General features: G+C 41.9%; 2 protein-coding genes across 7 annotated transcripts; one reads left to right on the top strand and one right to left on the bottom strand.

Moving 5' to 3' along the window:
• Nucleotides 1-510: 510 nt before the first annotated feature.
• On the bottom strand, nt 511-10,178 carry mlsl (malate synthase-like). Of its 5 annotated transcripts, none has more exons than XM_044126668.1 (16): nt 9,965-10,178; nt 9,026-9,030; nt 8,200-8,361; nt 7,914-8,132; nt 7,265-7,355; nt 7,071-7,147; nt 6,801-6,911; nt 5,601-5,660; nt 4,836-4,992; nt 4,561-4,759; nt 3,788-3,866; nt 2,684-2,776; nt 2,518-2,590; nt 2,228-2,295; nt 1,465-1,589; nt 511-1,390 (listed from the first exon to the last, which is right to left on the bottom strand). In XM_044126668.1, exons 1-16 carry the CDS (start codon nt 10,176-10,178, stop codon nt 1,213-1,215), a joined length of 1,911 nt encoding a protein of 636 aa, XP_043982603.1. In that variant the 3' UTR covers nt 511-1,212. The 5 variants fall into 5 exon arrangements, 4 of the variants coding, with proteins under 4 accessions (XP_043982603.1, XP_043982606.1, XP_043982604.1 ...); XM_044126671.1 differs by having other exon boundaries at nt 8,200-8,338; nt 9,026-9,790; nt 9,965-9,987; XM_044126669.1 differs by having other exon boundaries at nt 9,026-9,790; nt 9,965-9,986.
• Nucleotides 10,063-17,381, top strand: hars (histidyl-tRNA synthetase). Of its 2 annotated transcripts, XM_044126672.1 has the most exons (14): nt 10,147-10,276; nt 11,665-11,997; nt 12,099-12,191; nt 13,025-13,144; nt 13,228-13,323; nt 13,434-13,559; nt 13,647-13,754; nt 13,821-13,919; nt 15,182-15,275; nt 15,674-15,801; nt 15,893-16,168; nt 16,249-16,365; nt 16,659-16,805; nt 16,891-17,381. In XM_044126672.1, the coding sequence occupies exons 2-14, from the start codon at nt 11,887-11,889 to the stop codon at nt 16,948-16,950; spliced, it is 1,575 nt and encodes a 524-aa protein (XP_043982607.1). In that variant the 5' UTR covers nt 10,147-10,276; nt 11,665-11,886; the 3' UTR covers nt 16,951-17,381. The 2 variants fall into 2 exon arrangements, with proteins under 2 accessions (XP_043982608.1, XP_043982607.1); XM_044126673.1 differs by lacking the exon at nt 11,665-11,997 and having other exon boundaries at nt 10,063-10,276.
• The last annotated feature ends 302 nt before the right edge of the window (nt 17,382-17,683 follow it).

Here is a 17,683-nt window from a genome sequence, read left to right as displayed (position 1 = left end):
GCTGCTTCTCCTGTGGCCATTTCTAAGCAAAGTGGTGATGAATTTGTGAGCACTGAAACTGAATTGAACAGCACCTCTAGTGGTGGGAGTGTGTTAGAGCATCACTGTTGCTTTAGTTTTGTTCATCAGTTTTTCATGTTTGCTCAGTTACTCCCTTTGGTTCTGGATGCAGTGCAACTGGAAAGATATCTGCTTTTTATTCTAACTTCCAGTTGTAATGCATAACCATGGCAACAAGGTTTTTACAACAGGTGGCAGCTGATTTGCATCCCCCTGGGCTAGAGATAATACTTGACCTCTGACCCGAAATTCCAGAGGCGTTAAAATGAGGCTTCATGGCTGCAGAGCAGGAGGTCCAAACATCTTCATGGATCAGAACTGGTATGAACTTTAGAATCTTGATCCCATCAGCTTCATTTGGCTCAACATCCTCAGTAAAGACTTAATCCTCCATGTGTCGACATCAGAAAACAGGAACATCCTATTCTGAAGAAAATATAATCCGTTTATTTCTGTAGCACCAATTCACAACAACTACCATCTCAAAACAGATTAAGCTCCGTTTATTGTTCAAATTCTAAACATTTTTTTCTGTAAGAAAACCCAAAAGACTGAATCAAATCATTCACTTTACAGCAATCCCTTATGCTTAACATGCATATAGAGACTGGAGAGGAAAAAACTCCCCTTTAACAGGACGAAACCTCCAGCAGAACCAGAACATTTTATCTCTGGATTAATTTTATGTTGGTAGCCATTATTATTATTGTCCTACAACTGTGTGTTTTAATCTTGTTTAGGTAGGGAAGCCTCTGCTGTCTGGTATCATGCACTGATTATCTAAAGTTCAGTTTTGATAGGATTTAGCCTGTTGTTAGCTCACAGTTAAAGTTGTAGGCGATCACATATTAGTTTGGTATTCACAGTTTTGAGACAGAATCATTGATTAAATATTGTACATTTTAATGTACAGACCTATCACTTTTAGCTAATTTAACCCTTCATGTTGTTTTGCTGTATGAAGAGTCTCACACTGTATTATTGTGGATTTGGAGTCATTTTCTGATTGGTAATTTTGAATCCATAAGCTGGACTAGTAAGTGAAATCTATAGGCACATTTCTCTGAAGGATTTTGTTACACAGAATCAGCTGCATACATGTCACGACTTTTATGTCTGTTGGTTCTCCGTCACTCTGCTCCTGGCTGCCCCTCACAGTTTAGCTCGCTGTCTTCCTATTTCCACTGCCTCCTCCTCCTCCTCTCTCAGGTTCTGGGAGGTGAGAAAAGTGTGGTCCAAGTTCAGGTAAGAGGTGATGAACTCTGGGAAATGTCTCTTCAGAACCACCTCCAGGAACATGTCTGCTGCCGTGTGTAACCTCTGTTCCGCCCTAAAGCAGATAAAACATGATTCAGAGCGATTCAGGTGAAGAAAAGCCCAAGTCCTTCACTGCAGCATGCTTACCTTTCAGACGGACACAGACGGCTGAGTTCAGTGCTGAGCTCCTTGGTGAGTTCAGTGACCAGCTGCCTGCTCACCACCCGGCTGTCATCCTCCAGCCGAGCCTGGTGTCGGATCCACTGCCACACCTGGAACAGCCGTTTGCTAAGTTAAAAGCTGTTCTGCAGAACTAGTTCACCCTACTCAGTCCTGTTTAGTTTCTGTTTAAGAATCATTTTGTCCATAGTTCTGTTTTTTATTTTGGTCCATCTTAATGCCAGTCAGGACCTTCTCAGTAGCAGAAGTAGAACTGTTGGCCTGTAAACTAAGAACTCTGTTAGAGTTCTTCTTTGGTGAGTTCTACTTCATAAAATCAGACAAACAAAAAGTACAAGATATAAACTGTTCATCCACTTTACCCAAAGACTTCTGAGGTCCTGATTGACTTTAGGACATATTGTGGATCTTTTTCAGCTGTCTGTGTCACTGTCCTGTAAATGTCCTGCACCAGGGCTGCAGTTAGTAGAAATTCATTTTGATGTGTGGTCTGTTAGTCTACCTGAGTTTGCAGATCCCTAAAAGAAACAAACATGTTTTATCTGTGTTGCAGTCTGACTGATTCAGTTTATCGTGTGTTTGGCTGAAAGCAGGTTCTGTTGGACATGTCAACCTTCTACCACTCTTTTTTTGTGGTTTAATGTCTGGACTCTGTTCACCTGTGATTTTCTATGTCAAACCATCTGTGATGTAATTACTGAATCGTGAGAGGATCGTCTCTGGAACCTACCTGGGATCTAGAAATCTCTGCGGTGGCTGAGTCTTCCACCTGGCCTCTGTAGAAAAAATGGCCTTTACCTGGAAAACAGCATTATGGTCCTCTTACAGTCCTGTACTCGCTAACATAAAAAAAGTTAATCAGAGTTGCTAAAATTGTTTCACTATGTTAAACAAGTTTTCAGCATCATTTTTAGCAGGAAAAGGGCTTCTGGTGGTTCAGGACTCAACAGAGAACATGGTGCACCTCAGTGAGAGCAAGCATCTCATGTCTTTTGCCCAAAGTGTTGGTGTATGTCTCACCTGATAGCCACGCATTAATAAACAGGACACCCACTGCAATGTTATACTTCAGCCCATAAAGAGTGACTCCTCCCTGAGGAAAAAGACAAAACCAAATCATGCTCTATTGAACTTTCTTGCTACTTTGTTCCAAACAGTCTCCAATCTAACCGCTGATTCCACTAACAGAGGGCATGGACAGCAGGTCCTCAGGAGTCACGCTGACATCGTCCCGGAGCCGGTGGAGCTGGTTGTCACCCTCGGTGTGAAGCTCAAACAGCTGGAGGAAAAGAAACGTCACCACTCATGTTAAAATACCAACTTACTGCAATGGAATAACCTGAAACCATAAAAAAATTATTTCCAACTTTGTTCATCACTGTTGTGACACATGCTGTAAAATTCAAATGAAGCACAAATTCATCTAGAAGGGGGAAGAGTGCAAAGCAGTTTTGGAAGAAAACACAGCCCCCCCTGTAGGTGACCTCACAGAGGTTCTGTCAGATTTGGGTCTGGACTCTACAGGCCAATCCAAAATGTTCTATTCTGCTGATGTTCACTACACTGTAGTTTTTCATTTGACTTGAGTAGTATTACAATGAATTATCGCTGCTCTTACTTGAGTAAAGTTTCTGGATTCTCCACCCAGAGTGAGTAACCCTGTCTGAAGAACAGACAGTCTAACTCTATAGATCTAGAAGGTGCAGTAAGCACCATATGTTGTCACTGGCAGTCCTGTACATTTATATAACACTTACTGCTGTAGCTTCTTAAGTTTTCTGCTCAGTTTTGTAATCATCCTGTTTGTGTCATTTGTTTTACTTTAGTCTTTAAGATAACTGAATTTACAAATAATTTAATATTTCTGTCTGTTAACATTGTGAAATATTAAATCAGACATTCTAATCTGTTAATCAGTACTTAAGTAGCCTTTTCATCAAATGCTTTTTTAGTTTTACCAGTGTCATTTTTTGGGGGACTGCAACTTTTTTCTTTTTTTTTACTTGAGTAAAAATATGTTAAACTGGTGCTACTCTTTGGGTGATGTGCTCTGGATTTTTATGCAGACGTCCCTTTTTGAAATTGCTGAATTAGATTCACTATAATCTCTAGATACTAAATATATTTAGATATGAAAACTAAATGAATTTTCTCTCTTTCAGTTGAATTTGATATGTGGGACATAGACAGGAAATGAAGTTTTGAAATCAAATCATGGTCCTTTTTTATAGAACAAAAACTACTGAGAGCTGCCCCATGCAGTACTAACGCAGTATAATCAGGTACTCACTTCTTGCATGGGTTTAATCAAATTTATGTCATACACCATGAAGCCATCAACACCTGCCTTGATTTCCAATAACTTCAGCCTGAAGAGCAGAAAACAGAAGATATTTACCCAAAAGAAAGAGGAGTTACATTAAAAAGAAAAAAAAACTTTGTATTAAATTTAGAAAGTACTATATAAAAAGAAACGTGGTAAAATCCAGCTCTTCCAACAAAGCACGACATCACATGGAGCAGAAAATGAACCACTGTGTAATCACCTGCACCTGCTTTTTAAGGCTATCAGCTCTGATTTTAACATAACCAAATCATAATTAATGCTGAAATCCTATTGTATAAATAAAATAAATAGCCCAGAATGGGTAAAGTAAGTTTTGGCCATTGTTGTCAGACAGATCCAATAAAGCCAAAATTAGTAACTGTCAGGATTTGTGTGATACAAAACTTTTAGTTTAATAGAAAACTGACTGAAAAACACTGAAAGAGAAAGTAATATTGTGTCACATAAAAAATAATAATTTCCCCTAAAACAAAAATTGTAAAACTGTGTTACAAATAATAACAACATACAGTTACCGTACTTATTTATGGGTTTCTGTCTCAACTGTCCTCACACCTCCTCTTTAAAACCACTCTGTGTGTGTGTGTGTGTGAGCGTGTGTGCGTATGTGTGTGTGTGTGTATTGCATTTTCTCCTGTGTTTGGGACTCCCTGGTGATGCAGCCTCACCCAGAGCCAGAGGAAAGGCCTGAGGTTGTGGTGTTGTGCTATTTGTACCTTTCCACAGAGGCCAGCACTGTGCTGTAGGAGTGTGTGTGCTGGCGGTGAGGCAGCAGCGGAGCAGCCATGCCTCCTGTGGCCAGCGCTCCCCGTCTATGACACGTCTGAACCAGCAGGTCCATGTAGCTCCGCAGAAAGCGTTTCTCCATGTTCACGTACTTGCTGCGGTCTGGCAGCAGGAAGTCCTGACGGTGACCTGGAGGATGTGACCCCTTGTGACCCCTTGTGCTCTGTTGGTTATATTAAAGAAGCAGGCGCCACATGGGGCTCACCAAACTTATTGACGAAGGAAGCAGAGTAATCCCAGATGCCACAGTTGAGCCCTGCTGAGTGTTCCCGCAGCTCATAGAGAATCTCCTCCATTTCAAAAGTTGCCAACACGTTTTCTATCAGCACCGTCGCCTTGATGCAACCCAGTGGAAGACCCAGCTGCACACACACACACACACACACACACACACACGCACATTCATACAGACAACCACAAACCCAGAAGAGAAACATTTCCCTTGAGGTCATTTAGATTTATTCTGTAAAATAATCCTAAAACAACCCAGCTATCGTCTGCACTTCAACACGGAAGATAGCCAGATAGAGTGGAAACAATTTCCTAATTTCTGAAAAATGATTGCCTCTGATTGATGCAAAATATGTTAGATGTTCTTCAAACAATACCATGAATTATTTTTTATCTCACTACCTTACAAATGAAAATCAATCTTGCATCAAGAAAGCCTGTTCTAGTGAATTTGATTTGATGAATTAGCTCTGTGGCCAAGAACTGAGTGTCAGTATGGGATAACCAATCAGATGTTTGAGATTATTCTAACATCTGATATTGATTTCAGGTGTGACTGACACTATTGATGCTCTGTCATTTAGACCAGACCTCTGACTGCTGCTGTATTTCCTGTTCCAATGTCAGATTTGCTCTTATTAAAAATAACATGGATTTACTTTTACACTTTAACCTAACTTATAAAATAGATGAACAATACTCCTAATAACTTATTAAAAGTCATGCTGTGGTGTCAGACCTTCTGTTGAGTCCAGATGAAGATGTTGTTCCACAGCCTGGCCTCCACCAGGTTCTCCACCTGCAAGCCAGGGCAAAACTGAAACATGCAAACATCCCACCAATGAACAGTATGAAGATGTCATTATATGTGGCAAAAGTAAAGTGAAGCAGCAAATAAAAGCAACTGATAAAACATGTTCCTTTAGTATTCCTAAATATACTAATATACATATACCTTTGGTATTAAAGCCACATATGCTGCTAGCTCCTGCAGGAAGCTAGAAAAGGCTGTTTTGTGAAACTCCCATGAATCTTTTTCTTTAAAGGTCCTAAAATTCTTTACGAACCATTGGTTAATTTCTTTTACTGTGTTGCAAACAATTAGGCAGGATGAGTGAGGAGACTTTTTTAACGGTAGATGTAATCAGCAACCATAATAAAGGTTCCTCTTCTGATGACCATCCCTGGAGAAAGTTTTCCAGGTTTAGCAAGTATAATGTCTCTAAGATTACTTTGTATATTGGTTCTGAATTAATCTGAATAAACTTCATACTTGTTGATTTGGGTACAAATACGCTCTAAATAACTGTGGACATGATCAGTACTGCTTTATTTGATATTTATCAATCTAAGACTCAAAGTTACCTTGAATAATTTATAATTCAAGTATTCAGTCGGGCTCTAATTATATATTCCATGTGAATTTATCACTGAGCTACAGAAACTTGATGGATATTATAAATAGCCTCATTGTTAGTGACCTGTTTGCTCCATGAAAATAAAAAGTAAATCCTCTTTTAATGTCATGACTCTCCACCATCACATAATAAACTTTACATTATCTCTTTAAAGTGTTTGCAGTGTTCCAGATGATTTTTATGGGAGGGTGAAGTGCAAAAGTCACAACATAATTCATTTTCGAATTACTATAAACTTGCCTTTTAAACTTTGTTGATCCTTCTGGGCCACCATAGAATTTATTCTGACATCCCTTAGCTTTCCTTTGAAACCAGTCAGATTCATTCAGCAGCTGTAGTTGTTAAAAAGTGCTCCCTTTATGTTGGATAAGTCATTTCAGAGAGGAAACATCCTGAAATGTCCTGATAACAGCCTATTTATGATGGAAGCAGATGAAAATATTTCCTTCCACCTGTAAAGCTGCGTGTGAGATACTGACTTGAAACAGCCACAGGAAGGCTGTTTGTGGCTTTGACTTTACCTTTGACAGGTAGAAAAACGGTCCACTCTGGTGTTCAAGCAACGTCCTTCCACAGTGATACATGAGCAGGCCAAAGTCAAACAGAGGACCAGGAGCTTCCTTTCCCTCCACCTGATGGTTTTGGTTTCAGTAAATATCAACATGAAGACTTCCAAACCCCTCAGCTTTACCGTCTCCATGGCGAACACAATCAGTTAGGTGATTTAAGTGACATCCATGCATCCAAAGTAGCCTTAAGCAGTGTGAATTAACGTAGCAGTAGCATGTTACCATCATGTTGTGCTCCACCATGTTCCAGGCCCGGGGACGCAACATCAGCACCGGGGCCCGGGAGATGTGTGGGGCCCCTGCATTCCCACAAGAAAATCAAAAAACATCAGGACTCATCAGAACAAGTGTTCTGTCTTCTACTCTAACAAATACTGTGATGCAAAATGAACATGGCTGTAAAGTCAGACACTCACCAGGGAGTCGGTTGTTCACTGCCAGAATGATATTGTGAATCCCTTTGATCTGGTTGTGAAACGTTGGGCAGTTCCCATCATCAAAGTCAACCTGAGAAAAGCGAAAAGAAGATTTCATCCAACTAAAGGTTAGAACCAGAGAGATGTTGACAGCTTTAGTTTAAGACAATGCTCATGAACAAAAACATCCCACTTAGAGGACCCATCAGTGAAGTGAGACATCGCTACAATGACATCGCTGAAAACATGTAGTGTGAATTTTACAGAGTTAGAGGCAAGTGAACAAAAAAAATCACACCACACTTTTCAGATTTGAATTTTTTAAAGATAAAAACCATGTATCCTTTCCCTTCCACTTCACATGTGTGTGCTTGTGTCTGTTGGTCTGACCCATAAAATCTGTTATGTCACATTACAACCACAAACCTGACTACACAGTTGAAAACCATGTATGCTGCTTGTGATGGGTGTACATTGTGATTTTATGTTTTAAAAAAAACACAATGTGGAAATAATAATAAAAACTAGATACTGCATACTGGACAAGACATCAAAAATAACAAAGGAACCCTCACTTGCTTAGTGCCATCCTCAATATGTTTCCTAAACCTCACTGCTCTGTGTGATGAAAGCGGTGAAGGTTCTTTACCTGTATGCCCTGTGCTGGAGACTGCAAAGCCCTGATGAAGCGTGAGGTATCACAGGGGGCCATGTCTCCAATGTCTACATGCCTCTTTTGGAGCCTGGGAGGGACTGGGAGCACCCTCCAGTCTGGGTCTGCCCTCATGTGTGCGGTGCTTTCCAGGAAATTTGGGAGTTCACCCGAAAGATCCAGGTGAGCCTTTCTGGACACTCTCAGCTGGAGGATCTGAAGAAGAAGAAGAAGATAAGCTGTTCATTTCTTGAGCCCATAAAGGGCCTGTGGGCTGTTTTACCTTCTCCACCTCCTCATCAAACGTGGAGATCAGCTCATGCAGGAAGTGAAGAGATCCGGTGGTGAAAAGGGCTGCACTCTCAGCTTCTAACCCTGTGGGAGGAGGAGACAGCTCCATGCTGTGTGGATTTACTCCGGTCCTGTCAGAGGGTAAACCTTTGGACTGTCAGGAACCGAACAATATGAGATGTTTGTTAATACGGAAATAACCAGAATCAAAAAGGTGCACTGTGACTTTGCAGAACTACTCTAAAATACACTATCAAATGTAAATGTTCAAAATGATAAAATGCTTAATAAAATTAATACATCACTAACATAAGAACATTGACAACAAGAGGCCCTCTCCTAATAAGAGCAGAGTTATTCTCCACACCACCCTGCTGCATGAAAGGTGGTATTGTATGTAGAAATTGGGTTCTAGATCATTAATAATGTAAAACCAAAAATAGGTTCCAATGAGGGAGTTAAGCCAACAGCTGCTCAAAGCAGAGACAAAGAAGAATCAATCTACATGTAAACTGAGGAAACTTGATGAACTGTAAACATGAACTGAACCAAAGCAGAAACAACAGTAGTTGGAGGTATCAACTCAATGAGTCAGAGCCGTGGAAATTAGCAGGAAGTCTGGACTCCACTCACTTCACAAGTTTTTTTATCTCCACAGTAAAGTTCTCCTGTCCTGAGCCACTGCTGGGCCCCGAAACATCAGCTTACACTCTGATGAACGCTTTACTTTAACCATTATCTAGTAGAAAATTAAACCCAACACACAGTTATATTTAATCTGATTTTAGCTTTTTAATAAAGTTTACTGACATACTTACAAAATCTGTGGAGACAGGCTTGTTGACTGCACTGGTTTGGACTTTGAATGTTTATTCACTGTGAACCCTGTTTGAACAGGAAGAGGTTTAAAGTCCTAGCAGGAAGAATTTAGCATTTCAAATAAATGAGATTTTGCTCATTTATTTTTAGAGAAAGAAGTGGATCATCTGTGACATGATGTACTTCTAAATTGTCAAACATAGATAAGGATGATTTCAAAACACTACTGCTTAATTAAAGTGTAAGAAGTAATCTAACAAATAAAAATCCAACTTTCACGTGAACGTAACCGTTTTACTTGCTGTACACAGATAACTTTATTCTGTTCTACTCAAATTCTTACTGTCTAGTACTTTAAGCAATTCCACTCTTTCTGGCTGCATCCTGCTCCCCTATAAAAGGGAGAGAGACAATAGAATTGGGTGAGACTTTATTGGCTTTATCCTATCCGATGGTCTCTAAACTTTGACTAACTTAATATCTAAATTTTGAACCTGCTTACTCTGTAATTACATATGTTTACCTACAGTATATAAGTCTGTCTTAAAGATTCTTCACTTAACTATCCCAGAGAGGCATATTATAGATAGAACCCCAAAAATACCCATCATAAATTTTACAAAAGCTCAAATGTAGTGTCCTATAGTGCATAATCAACGTCAGCACAATGGCTCTTGATGCTGATCAACAGGAAAGAAATCAGCTTTGAATCTGTTCCCACGATGCTGCCTTAGCCTCATTCTTACCCCTTTGTCAATTTTCCTCTGAGAAAGAGAAAGAAAGAGAACATGAAGCAAAGAAAAAAAGAAATCTTCAAATAAAAGGACAAAGGAGAAAACAGGAGGGAGCAAATAAAAAACCTAAATACAATAGTGTATGGAAAAACTTAGAAAAGTAAATAATTTGATAAAATGTGGTAGTAGTAAAAATTACTTTACCAAGCCATTTATCTATTTCGATGCTTACTGCCAATTTTAGTAGGACCAGTCCTCCGTACAGTAAACCTTCACAGTAGAGTATTTTGTTTTGAAAATACGGAGCGGAAGCTGTCCTTGCGAGCGTTTCCGCCTTTCTCTGTCCAGGCAGGATTTTGACAGCAGTTGTACAGCTCCACGCTGCAGGCGGTGTGATTTGCTTCAGGTAGACCTTCATGAAAAGCCATGGAAGACAAAGCTCAGATCCAGGAGGCCATTAAAGTCCAGGGGGAAGTCGTTCGGAAGCTAAAATCCGAAAAGGCGAGCAAAGAGCAGGTCAGTCTCTACACTTAGCTTTCCCATCATGGCTGAATAGGTTACAACATGCGGTGAAGTTCAGAGCTGAAAGGAAAGGGAGCTCTCCATCAATAACATCAATCACAGAACAGACATTCACTGTCATCAATGTTCAGCCCGGGTGGAAAACAATGCACCAAACACTTATTTTTTTCAACCTTCGCTGTTATTCAACCACGGCCTTCACTGGACAGAATGGCAACTAATTGCATATTTTTGAGTCCATAAGTGCGACAGAAAAGAAAACTCCCGGAACTGTGTACCTGTCTGATAGGAGAAGTGAGCGGAAGAAGCCGGTGTTTTCCCCTAGCTTAAGCTAACCGGCTTACTTCTAGCTGGAGCGGCTAATGCTAACACGGCGACATCTGGGGGATTTAAAGTGACTTCTTGCACTTTAAACTTAAACTCATAATCTATCTTAAAAGTCCGCTTTGATTGTAAACATATGTACTTTAATGAGGCTCAGCTGATGCAATAATATGTGGCTGTTACCGCAGATTTGTCCTCCACCCCTCCCTCACAGCTGCCTGACAACCCTGCAGGTTAATAATGAAACACCAGGACACAAGAACGGCACAATTTCAATCAAATATGAAACAAACATGTCCTCCATGTTGTTGAAGGATAGCCTCCTATCTGCTGCCAAACAATAAAATCTTTTTAACCTCATATTTATGCAACATTTGTATAACTTCTGAAGGTGACATAGTTTCTTGATAATGCTACAAAATGACACTGTGTGCCTGCAAAACACATAATACTGTCCATTTAAATAGATATATTTTTGGAATTCCAACTATTTTATGAGCAATGGAAACGTTGCTAGTGTTGAGGAAGCTGAACTCATGGCAGTTCCATTAAAACTCATGTCAGCTGGGAAAGAAGCAACACTATATTTATGGAAGCAGCATATAAACATGTTTCACTCTTGTTAAGCTGCATTACAGAATATCTAGCAAAAATGATGATTGTGTTACTTTGTCAGGTGGATTTGATTAATTTGCACCCATTCCACTGTAAATCAAATGGTCTTAAATCCTAAACCTTTGTGTCCAATCTACCAAGCCTTAGAGAAGGAATAGATGCATATTAATAAACAGAATCAGAAGCCAGTAAATGTTTGCTGTCTGTAGCTGCTCCAGGATTTTTGAAGATGTTTTGATTTTTGAGTGTTTCTGGGTAGCTGTGGTCAGGCCTGATATAAGTTGTGTGTGCGTGTGTGTGTGTGTGTGTGTGTGTGTGTGTGTGTGTGTGTGGGTGAGTGAGTGTGTACGGGGGCTGCATTTTTGATTGACTTGCTACATCTCATGTTCTGTCCTCCACGCTGTGGTGATGATGATGATGCCTCATGCCCCGCCCTTCCCTAGTGATAGGGTTGCTTACCACTTTTCTCCTGTTCTTCCCGCCTGGCCCTGGATGACCTCTTCCTGCTGGACCCTTGACCTCTACCACCTTCCTCACCACCTGCGGGCAATTGGACCCACCTCACTTCCTCTTGGGAATACTGTTCCCATGACACACTCCTGAACTCTGCCTTTCCCACTCCCTGGAAATTTTTTTTCCCTTCATATTTTTTGTTCCCGTGTCGGATGACCATGCTGGCTCTGTCCTTTGCTCGTGTCTGCTCTGGTCTGGCACCGTTTCGGACTGCACTCCATCTGCAACCGCTCCGTTCTGCCTCTGGCATCACTGTGGCTCAGGTAGGCATGTCTGCATTGCAGAATATTTTAGTTTATTCATTGTGGAACCAGACAAAGGAGTGTAATATGTTCTGCTTTCCATGTATGTTAATGTGTTGTAGATTGATGAAGAAGTAGCCAAACTGCTTGAGCTGAAGGCTCGGCTGGGAGGAGGAGATGATGGCAAACATCAGTTTGTGCTCAAAACACCAAAGGTAAGAGTCTGTGGTTATCCTGAAGCTGTGTGAGCTGAACTATAGGTTGGGCTATAGCGCCACCAACAGCTGGTTCTGATGATTTACAACAGGGTCTGCTACCAGCACAACCACAGTAACTCGTTGGACCTTCCTCCATGACTGTGAATAATTTTGTCTTAAAATTATGAAAAACCAACTAATATTTTTAAATTGAGTTTGAAAAATGCAATAGTAACAGGAAATATTTTATAGTTAGATTTTTCCCATCAGATTGAACAATATGTTCTTATTTACTTCAATATTCCAATATCCTCCATGCTAAAGTCATATTGTTTTCTACATTTAAAAGTAGAAATGAAATGGTTTTTTTTATTACACATATGCAACGGTAGATCTTTTATAAAAAGTGACAAGTTGTATATTTTTTTATAATTTCAAAGTAGACATAAAAATGTGTATTTGTCGAAGTAGAGACAGCTAGACAAAATAGAGGCTGATTTCTGATTTCCTCCAATCAAATGCAGATGACTGTGATTGAAAAATGTCTAAGTTTTATAGCATATAACATTGTTTTATAATTCACCAGAACATAAAACAATAACTAGATTATCCTAGTTGATGACTCACAGCATCCCCCCTTATTATTATCTGGACTTTCTTGAATTTAAAAAAGGCTGGAGTAAATTACAAATTGTTGTTTTGAATGATTGTAGTTCTTGGTTTCTATGAATTCCCTGAAGAAGAGAAACAGGTCTTCAGTGTTCAAAGTAAACCTGGCTGTCTCCAGTTGAACAGAGTCAAATGTGAATCTTGCACATGAAATGTTGACGACATGTTTGGGTGTGATGCAGGGAACCAGGGACTACAACCCAAAGCAGATGGCCATCAGAGAGAGAGTGTTCAACACCATCACCCGCTGCTTCAAACGCCACGGAGCGGAGACCATCGACACACCTGTGTTTGAGCTAAAGGTGTGTGTGTGTCTCAGACTGGAGTCATGATTCTGATCTCATCTTGTTTCCAACATGGAGGTTATTCATACTTGTCTTTGCAGGAAACATTGACGGGGAAGTATGGAGAAGATTCCAAGCTTATCTACGACCTGAAGGACCAGGGAGGAGAACTGCTGTCGCTAAGATACGACCTCACTGTATCCTGACCCCTGAACTCTGCGCTGTCAGGAAGCTAGCAGGCGTTCTGAGCCAATCAGAGGTTTAGGCTGATGAATCAGGTTCAGGTCCTTCACACTCCCTCTTCCAGGTGCCGTTTGCACGTTACCTGGCCATGAACAAGATCACCAACATCAAGCGCTACCACATCGCCAAGGTCTATCGCCGTGACAACCCCGCCATGACACGCGGCCGCTACAGAGAGTTCTATCAGTGTGTGAGTTCTCCTGTTACAGAAGAAGATGTGTGTTGCACTGGTCTGCTGCAGTGCACTGTGTGTTATATTCATGTGTGTGTGTTTCAGGATTTCGACATCGCTGGTCAGTACGACGCCATGATCCCAGACGCAGAGTGTCTGAAGATCGTCCATGAGATCCTCAGTGAGCTGGAGCTCGGAGACTTCCGCATCAAGGTCAGTCTCCGCCTGCAGCTGAACGCCCAGTAGATGTCATTTCCTGATCCCTTACTTCACTTCCAGGTCAATGACCGGCGCATCCTGGATGGGATGTTCGCTGTCTGTGGAGTTCCAGATGACAAGTTCCGCACCATCTGTTCAACGGTAGACAAACTGGATAAGGTGAGAAGGCCTGTAGGCGGAAAACCTCAATCGCATTAATCCATTATTGAAATAATCAACTATTTATTGATTGATTATTTGATGAATTGTTAACTGGACTATACAGAGTCAAAACAGGCCGTTTGCTGTAAAAACAACACACTCAGAGCAGGGATTAAGGCTGGTTAATTATTGCCATGACCTTCTTTGCCACTGGAGGAGTTCTACAAAGTGGGAGTTTGAACTTCACCTGATTCAGATTCTGAACAGAAAATCAAAAATAATCACCAGATCAGCTCTACACTGTCTAGCAGAGTATTGAAAGGATTTTCTTTAGCTGCAGATGCATCCTTTGTTGCAGATGCATGGTGGCTGACAGGTGAAACTACACGCAGCAAAAGGCGAAACAAGCTGCAAACTCCAAAACACAAATGCAACAGAAAAAAGGTGCAAACAAAAAATGCTGCAGTCACAGGAAATAGAAGCAAACCCCCCCTTAAAATATGAGAAACTGTAAACTTACTGCACAAAATGGAAGTACTCCAGACCAGTAGGGGGAGTCTAGCGAAGATAATGTTACCTATGTAAAAATGCAGCTAAAAGTTTTTGTATTTCATTGAAACATTATACATTACATACATTTTCTTTCTCTTGGACATCTCAAATTGTGACATCCTGTCTCTACCAAGGCTCTGTTCCTAGTGTATTTACTGGTTGACTCCCCCTAGTGGTCTGGAGCACTTCTGTTTTGTGGAGCGAGTTTGTAGCGTTTCATACTGGCTGTTTCTACTGTCATAACAAAATGTACAGTTTTGCTCCTATTTCCTGAGCTGCAGTGTTTTTCTGTAGCTTTTGTTCTTTTGTTTATGTTTTGGAGGCAGCATCAGTCATGTGTTTGCAGCTCATTTTGCTGTTTGCTTTGGGTTTGGACCTCTTCTTGACAAAGCATGCGCTGAAGGAATATTATGTTATAGAATTTTAGACAATGAAACGCTTATTTTGTCCTTAAAAATAATTAAATTATTTATTTGCATCTTTTATTGTATTTCTAATATCGTATGAAGGGCTTAAGTGACTAAATGAAAAATCTGCTAAATGTGGCAATTTTTAAATCTGATTTATCATCATCAGCAGAAATGATTACTACAGTTATGGTTAGCCTGCTGCTGTTCTCCTGATAGTAACTATATTTGCATGTAGTGTGTTGCTTTATACCTGATCAAGATGCATATTCAGTCTGTCTGCCATCATTAAGCGCTGATGCATGTGTGCTTCTCCTGCAGTTGCCCTGGCAGGAAGTGAGGAAGGAGATGGTGGATGAGAAGGGATTATCTGAGGAGGCTGCAGACCAGATTGGGGAATACGTCAGCCTGCATGGTGAGTCAGCTAACACCTCCAGCAGGGGGCAGTCTCCACATCCTTAGGAGGCAAACTCTGTTTTTTTGCAGCGATATGTCATTATACAATGGTCATAAAATCTATATTCAATAGTAGAAATTACAGAGACTCATTAGTGACAGTGTTTGCTCTAAAGGAGCAAGAATGTTTGTCTAATGTTAACAAGAGAAGGGTTTCAAGTACAAAACGCATCTTCAATGGTCATGGCTCCAACCTGCCAGACATGGAAGAAAAATGTAGCTGATGAGGAAGAAACACTGAGGGCCGGAGCCCGGGGCCCTGGAGCCCGGGGCCCTGGAGCCCGGGGCCCTGGAGCCCGGGGCCCAGTTGCCATCCTGCAGGAACTCTACCTGAGTGAGGCTGGTTGTGTGTTTCAGGGGGAATGGACCTGGCAGAGCGCCTCCTGCAGGACCCCAGGATGTCTCAGAGTAAGCAGGCCTGCGCCGGCCTGTCTGACATTAAGCTTCTGTTCAGCTACCTGCAGCTCTTCCAGGTCACAGACAAGGTCAGGCATCCCAGAATGCTCTGTTTCTGTCTCTCAGCATCTTGTCTCTGTGGCTGGATTATTCATTTGTATTTCCGTTGTCGTTCCTCAGGTCGTGTTTGATCTCAGTCTGGCCCGGGGGCTGGATTATTACACAGGAGTGATTTATGAGGCAGTGCTGACTCAGGCCGGGGTGGCCCCAGTGGCCCCGGCCTCCAACGACACCCAGAACGGGTCTGAGGAAAGCGTCAGTGTGGGGAGCGTGGCCGGAGGGGGGCGCTACGACGGCCTGGTGGGGATGTTTGACCCCAAGAACAGGAAGGTGCCGTGTGTTGGGGTCAGCATCGGCATTGAGAGGATCTTCTCCATCATGGAGCAGAGGGCTGAGGTGACACCTGCAGCTGGGTGGGCTGGAATGTGCTGATGATGACCGCTTATGCTCACGCTAACTCTGCTGCTAATGTTCAGGCGGCAGCAGAGAAGGTCCGGACCACAGAGGTCCAGGTCCTGGTGGCGTCGGCTCAGAAAAACCTGCTGGAGGAGAGACTGAGGCTGGTCACTGAGCTCTGGAATGCTGGCATTAAGGTGTGTGTGTAGGGGTGTGTGTGTGTGTGTGTGTCATTTGATTTTATGTGCCACACCAAAACCAAGCAGTGCAGGGTGTCTGCTCATCCAATTTGAAGATGTTAAAATGTCTTCATTGGCCTCTAAACATGTTCATCACAAGTCTTACATCTTATATTCCATTCTTTATGGTCTTATGGTCTTAAATTTGAGTTGGTGAAAATGGAGGATGGCTGACCCTTTGAGCTGTTTAACTTCTCCTAGCAGCCTCATGAGTTTTCCTGACAGGAAACTGTGTGTGTTTGTGAGTGTAGGCTGAGGTGATGTACAAGAAGAACCCCAAACTGCTGAGTCAGCTGCAGCTGTGTGAGGAGACGGGGATCCCCCTGGTGGCCATACTGGGAGAGCAGGAGCTGAAGGATGGCGTGGTGAAGCTGCGTGTGGTGGCCAGCAGAGAGGAGGTAGCTACCGTCAGCACAGCCTCTGGCTACAGCTGAACAGCCCTGTCTGTGATTTACCAGCTGCTGTTCCTGTGTCTGCCTCCAGGTGGACGTGTCCCGCTCTGACCTCATCACAGAGATCAAGAGGAGAACCTCTGAGGCCTAGCCGGCGCTCTGCTGTGTACAGAATCTCCACAGATCCTGATGGATGTGAGAGCAGGCCTGGTTAATGTGGGCAGCAGACACACACACTGCTGGAGAGCCTGGACAACATGGCTGACCTGCTGAGGGGACCTCAGGTTGCCATGGAGCTCACATTACATACACTGATTCAGCTTGTATCCAGACATTTACTCACTCTACATGTTTATTGTCCAGCTGTGTGCTCTGGTGAACACGTCCTAGTGAAAGCACCACTGTGGTCTGAAGCTGTTTTTGCAGGAGGAACTCTGCCTAGCAACCAGGAGTTTACTTCCATTCATGTTAGAAGACGACACATTTCCATCAGAACTGCTTCGCTTTGAATAAACATGATTTCATCCTGCTGTCTGCATGCTTCAAATCTCTATTAAAAACATGGAAGTGTTCTAACTGAAACCTGCCAATGAGTTATTGTACTTGTCCACTAGAGGGCAGGATGGCGTCATTCTGTTCAGCAGGTGTTCAGGCCACATCTGGACACATCACTGCTGTGGCTGTGACCGGCAAACCCTATTTTATACTTCCATCCTCATGAATCCATTGAAAATATATTTCAATTATAATCAGGAAAAATATACAGAATGGAGGAAACTTAATTTTGATTAAGAAAAATTCATTATACACATTTACAGCAGGAAGTAAAAAATGCCTACAAATCAGTGTTGCTGGGTGGCTCAGTTGGTACAGTGCAGAGGGTG

Source organism: Gambusia affinis, linkage group LG09 (genome assembly GCF_019740435.1).
Source record: "Gambusia affinis linkage group LG09, SWU_Gaff_1.0, whole genome shotgun sequence".
Lineage (NCBI taxonomy): Eukaryota > Metazoa > Chordata > Actinopteri > Cyprinodontiformes > Poeciliidae > Gambusia > Gambusia affinis.
Note: the sequence above shows the minus strand (reverse complement) of the source record. Positions and strands in the feature narration are given on the sequence as shown.

Excerpts from the sequence above, each read along its gene's own strand:
- mlsl (XM_044126668.1), bottom strand. The coding sequence starts at position 10,178 with ATGAAGGTCTACCTGAAGCAAATCACACCGCCTGCAGCGTGGAGCTGT. Across the intron at positions 4,993-5,600 it reads TCATCTGGACTCAACAGAAG|CTGGGTCTTCCACTGGGTTG; the intron begins GTCTGACACCAC and ends GTGTGTGTGCAG. Across the intron at positions 3,867-4,560 it reads GTGCTGGCCTCTGTGGAAAG|GCTGAAGTTATTGGAAATCA; the intron begins GTACAAATAGCA and ends TCTGCTCTTCAG.
- hars (XM_044126672.1), top strand. The coding sequence starts at position 11,887 with ATGACCATGCTGGCTCTGTCCTTTGCTCGTGTCTGCTCTGGTCTGGCA. Across the intron at positions 16,169-16,248 it reads TCATGGAGCAGAGGGCTGAG|GCGGCAGCAGAGAAGGTCCG; the intron begins GTGACACCTGCA and ends GCTAATGTTCAG. Across the intron at positions 16,806-16,890 it reads TGGTGGCCAGCAGAGAGGAG|GTGGACGTGTCCCGCTCTGA; the intron begins GTAGCTACCGTC and ends GTCTGCCTCCAG.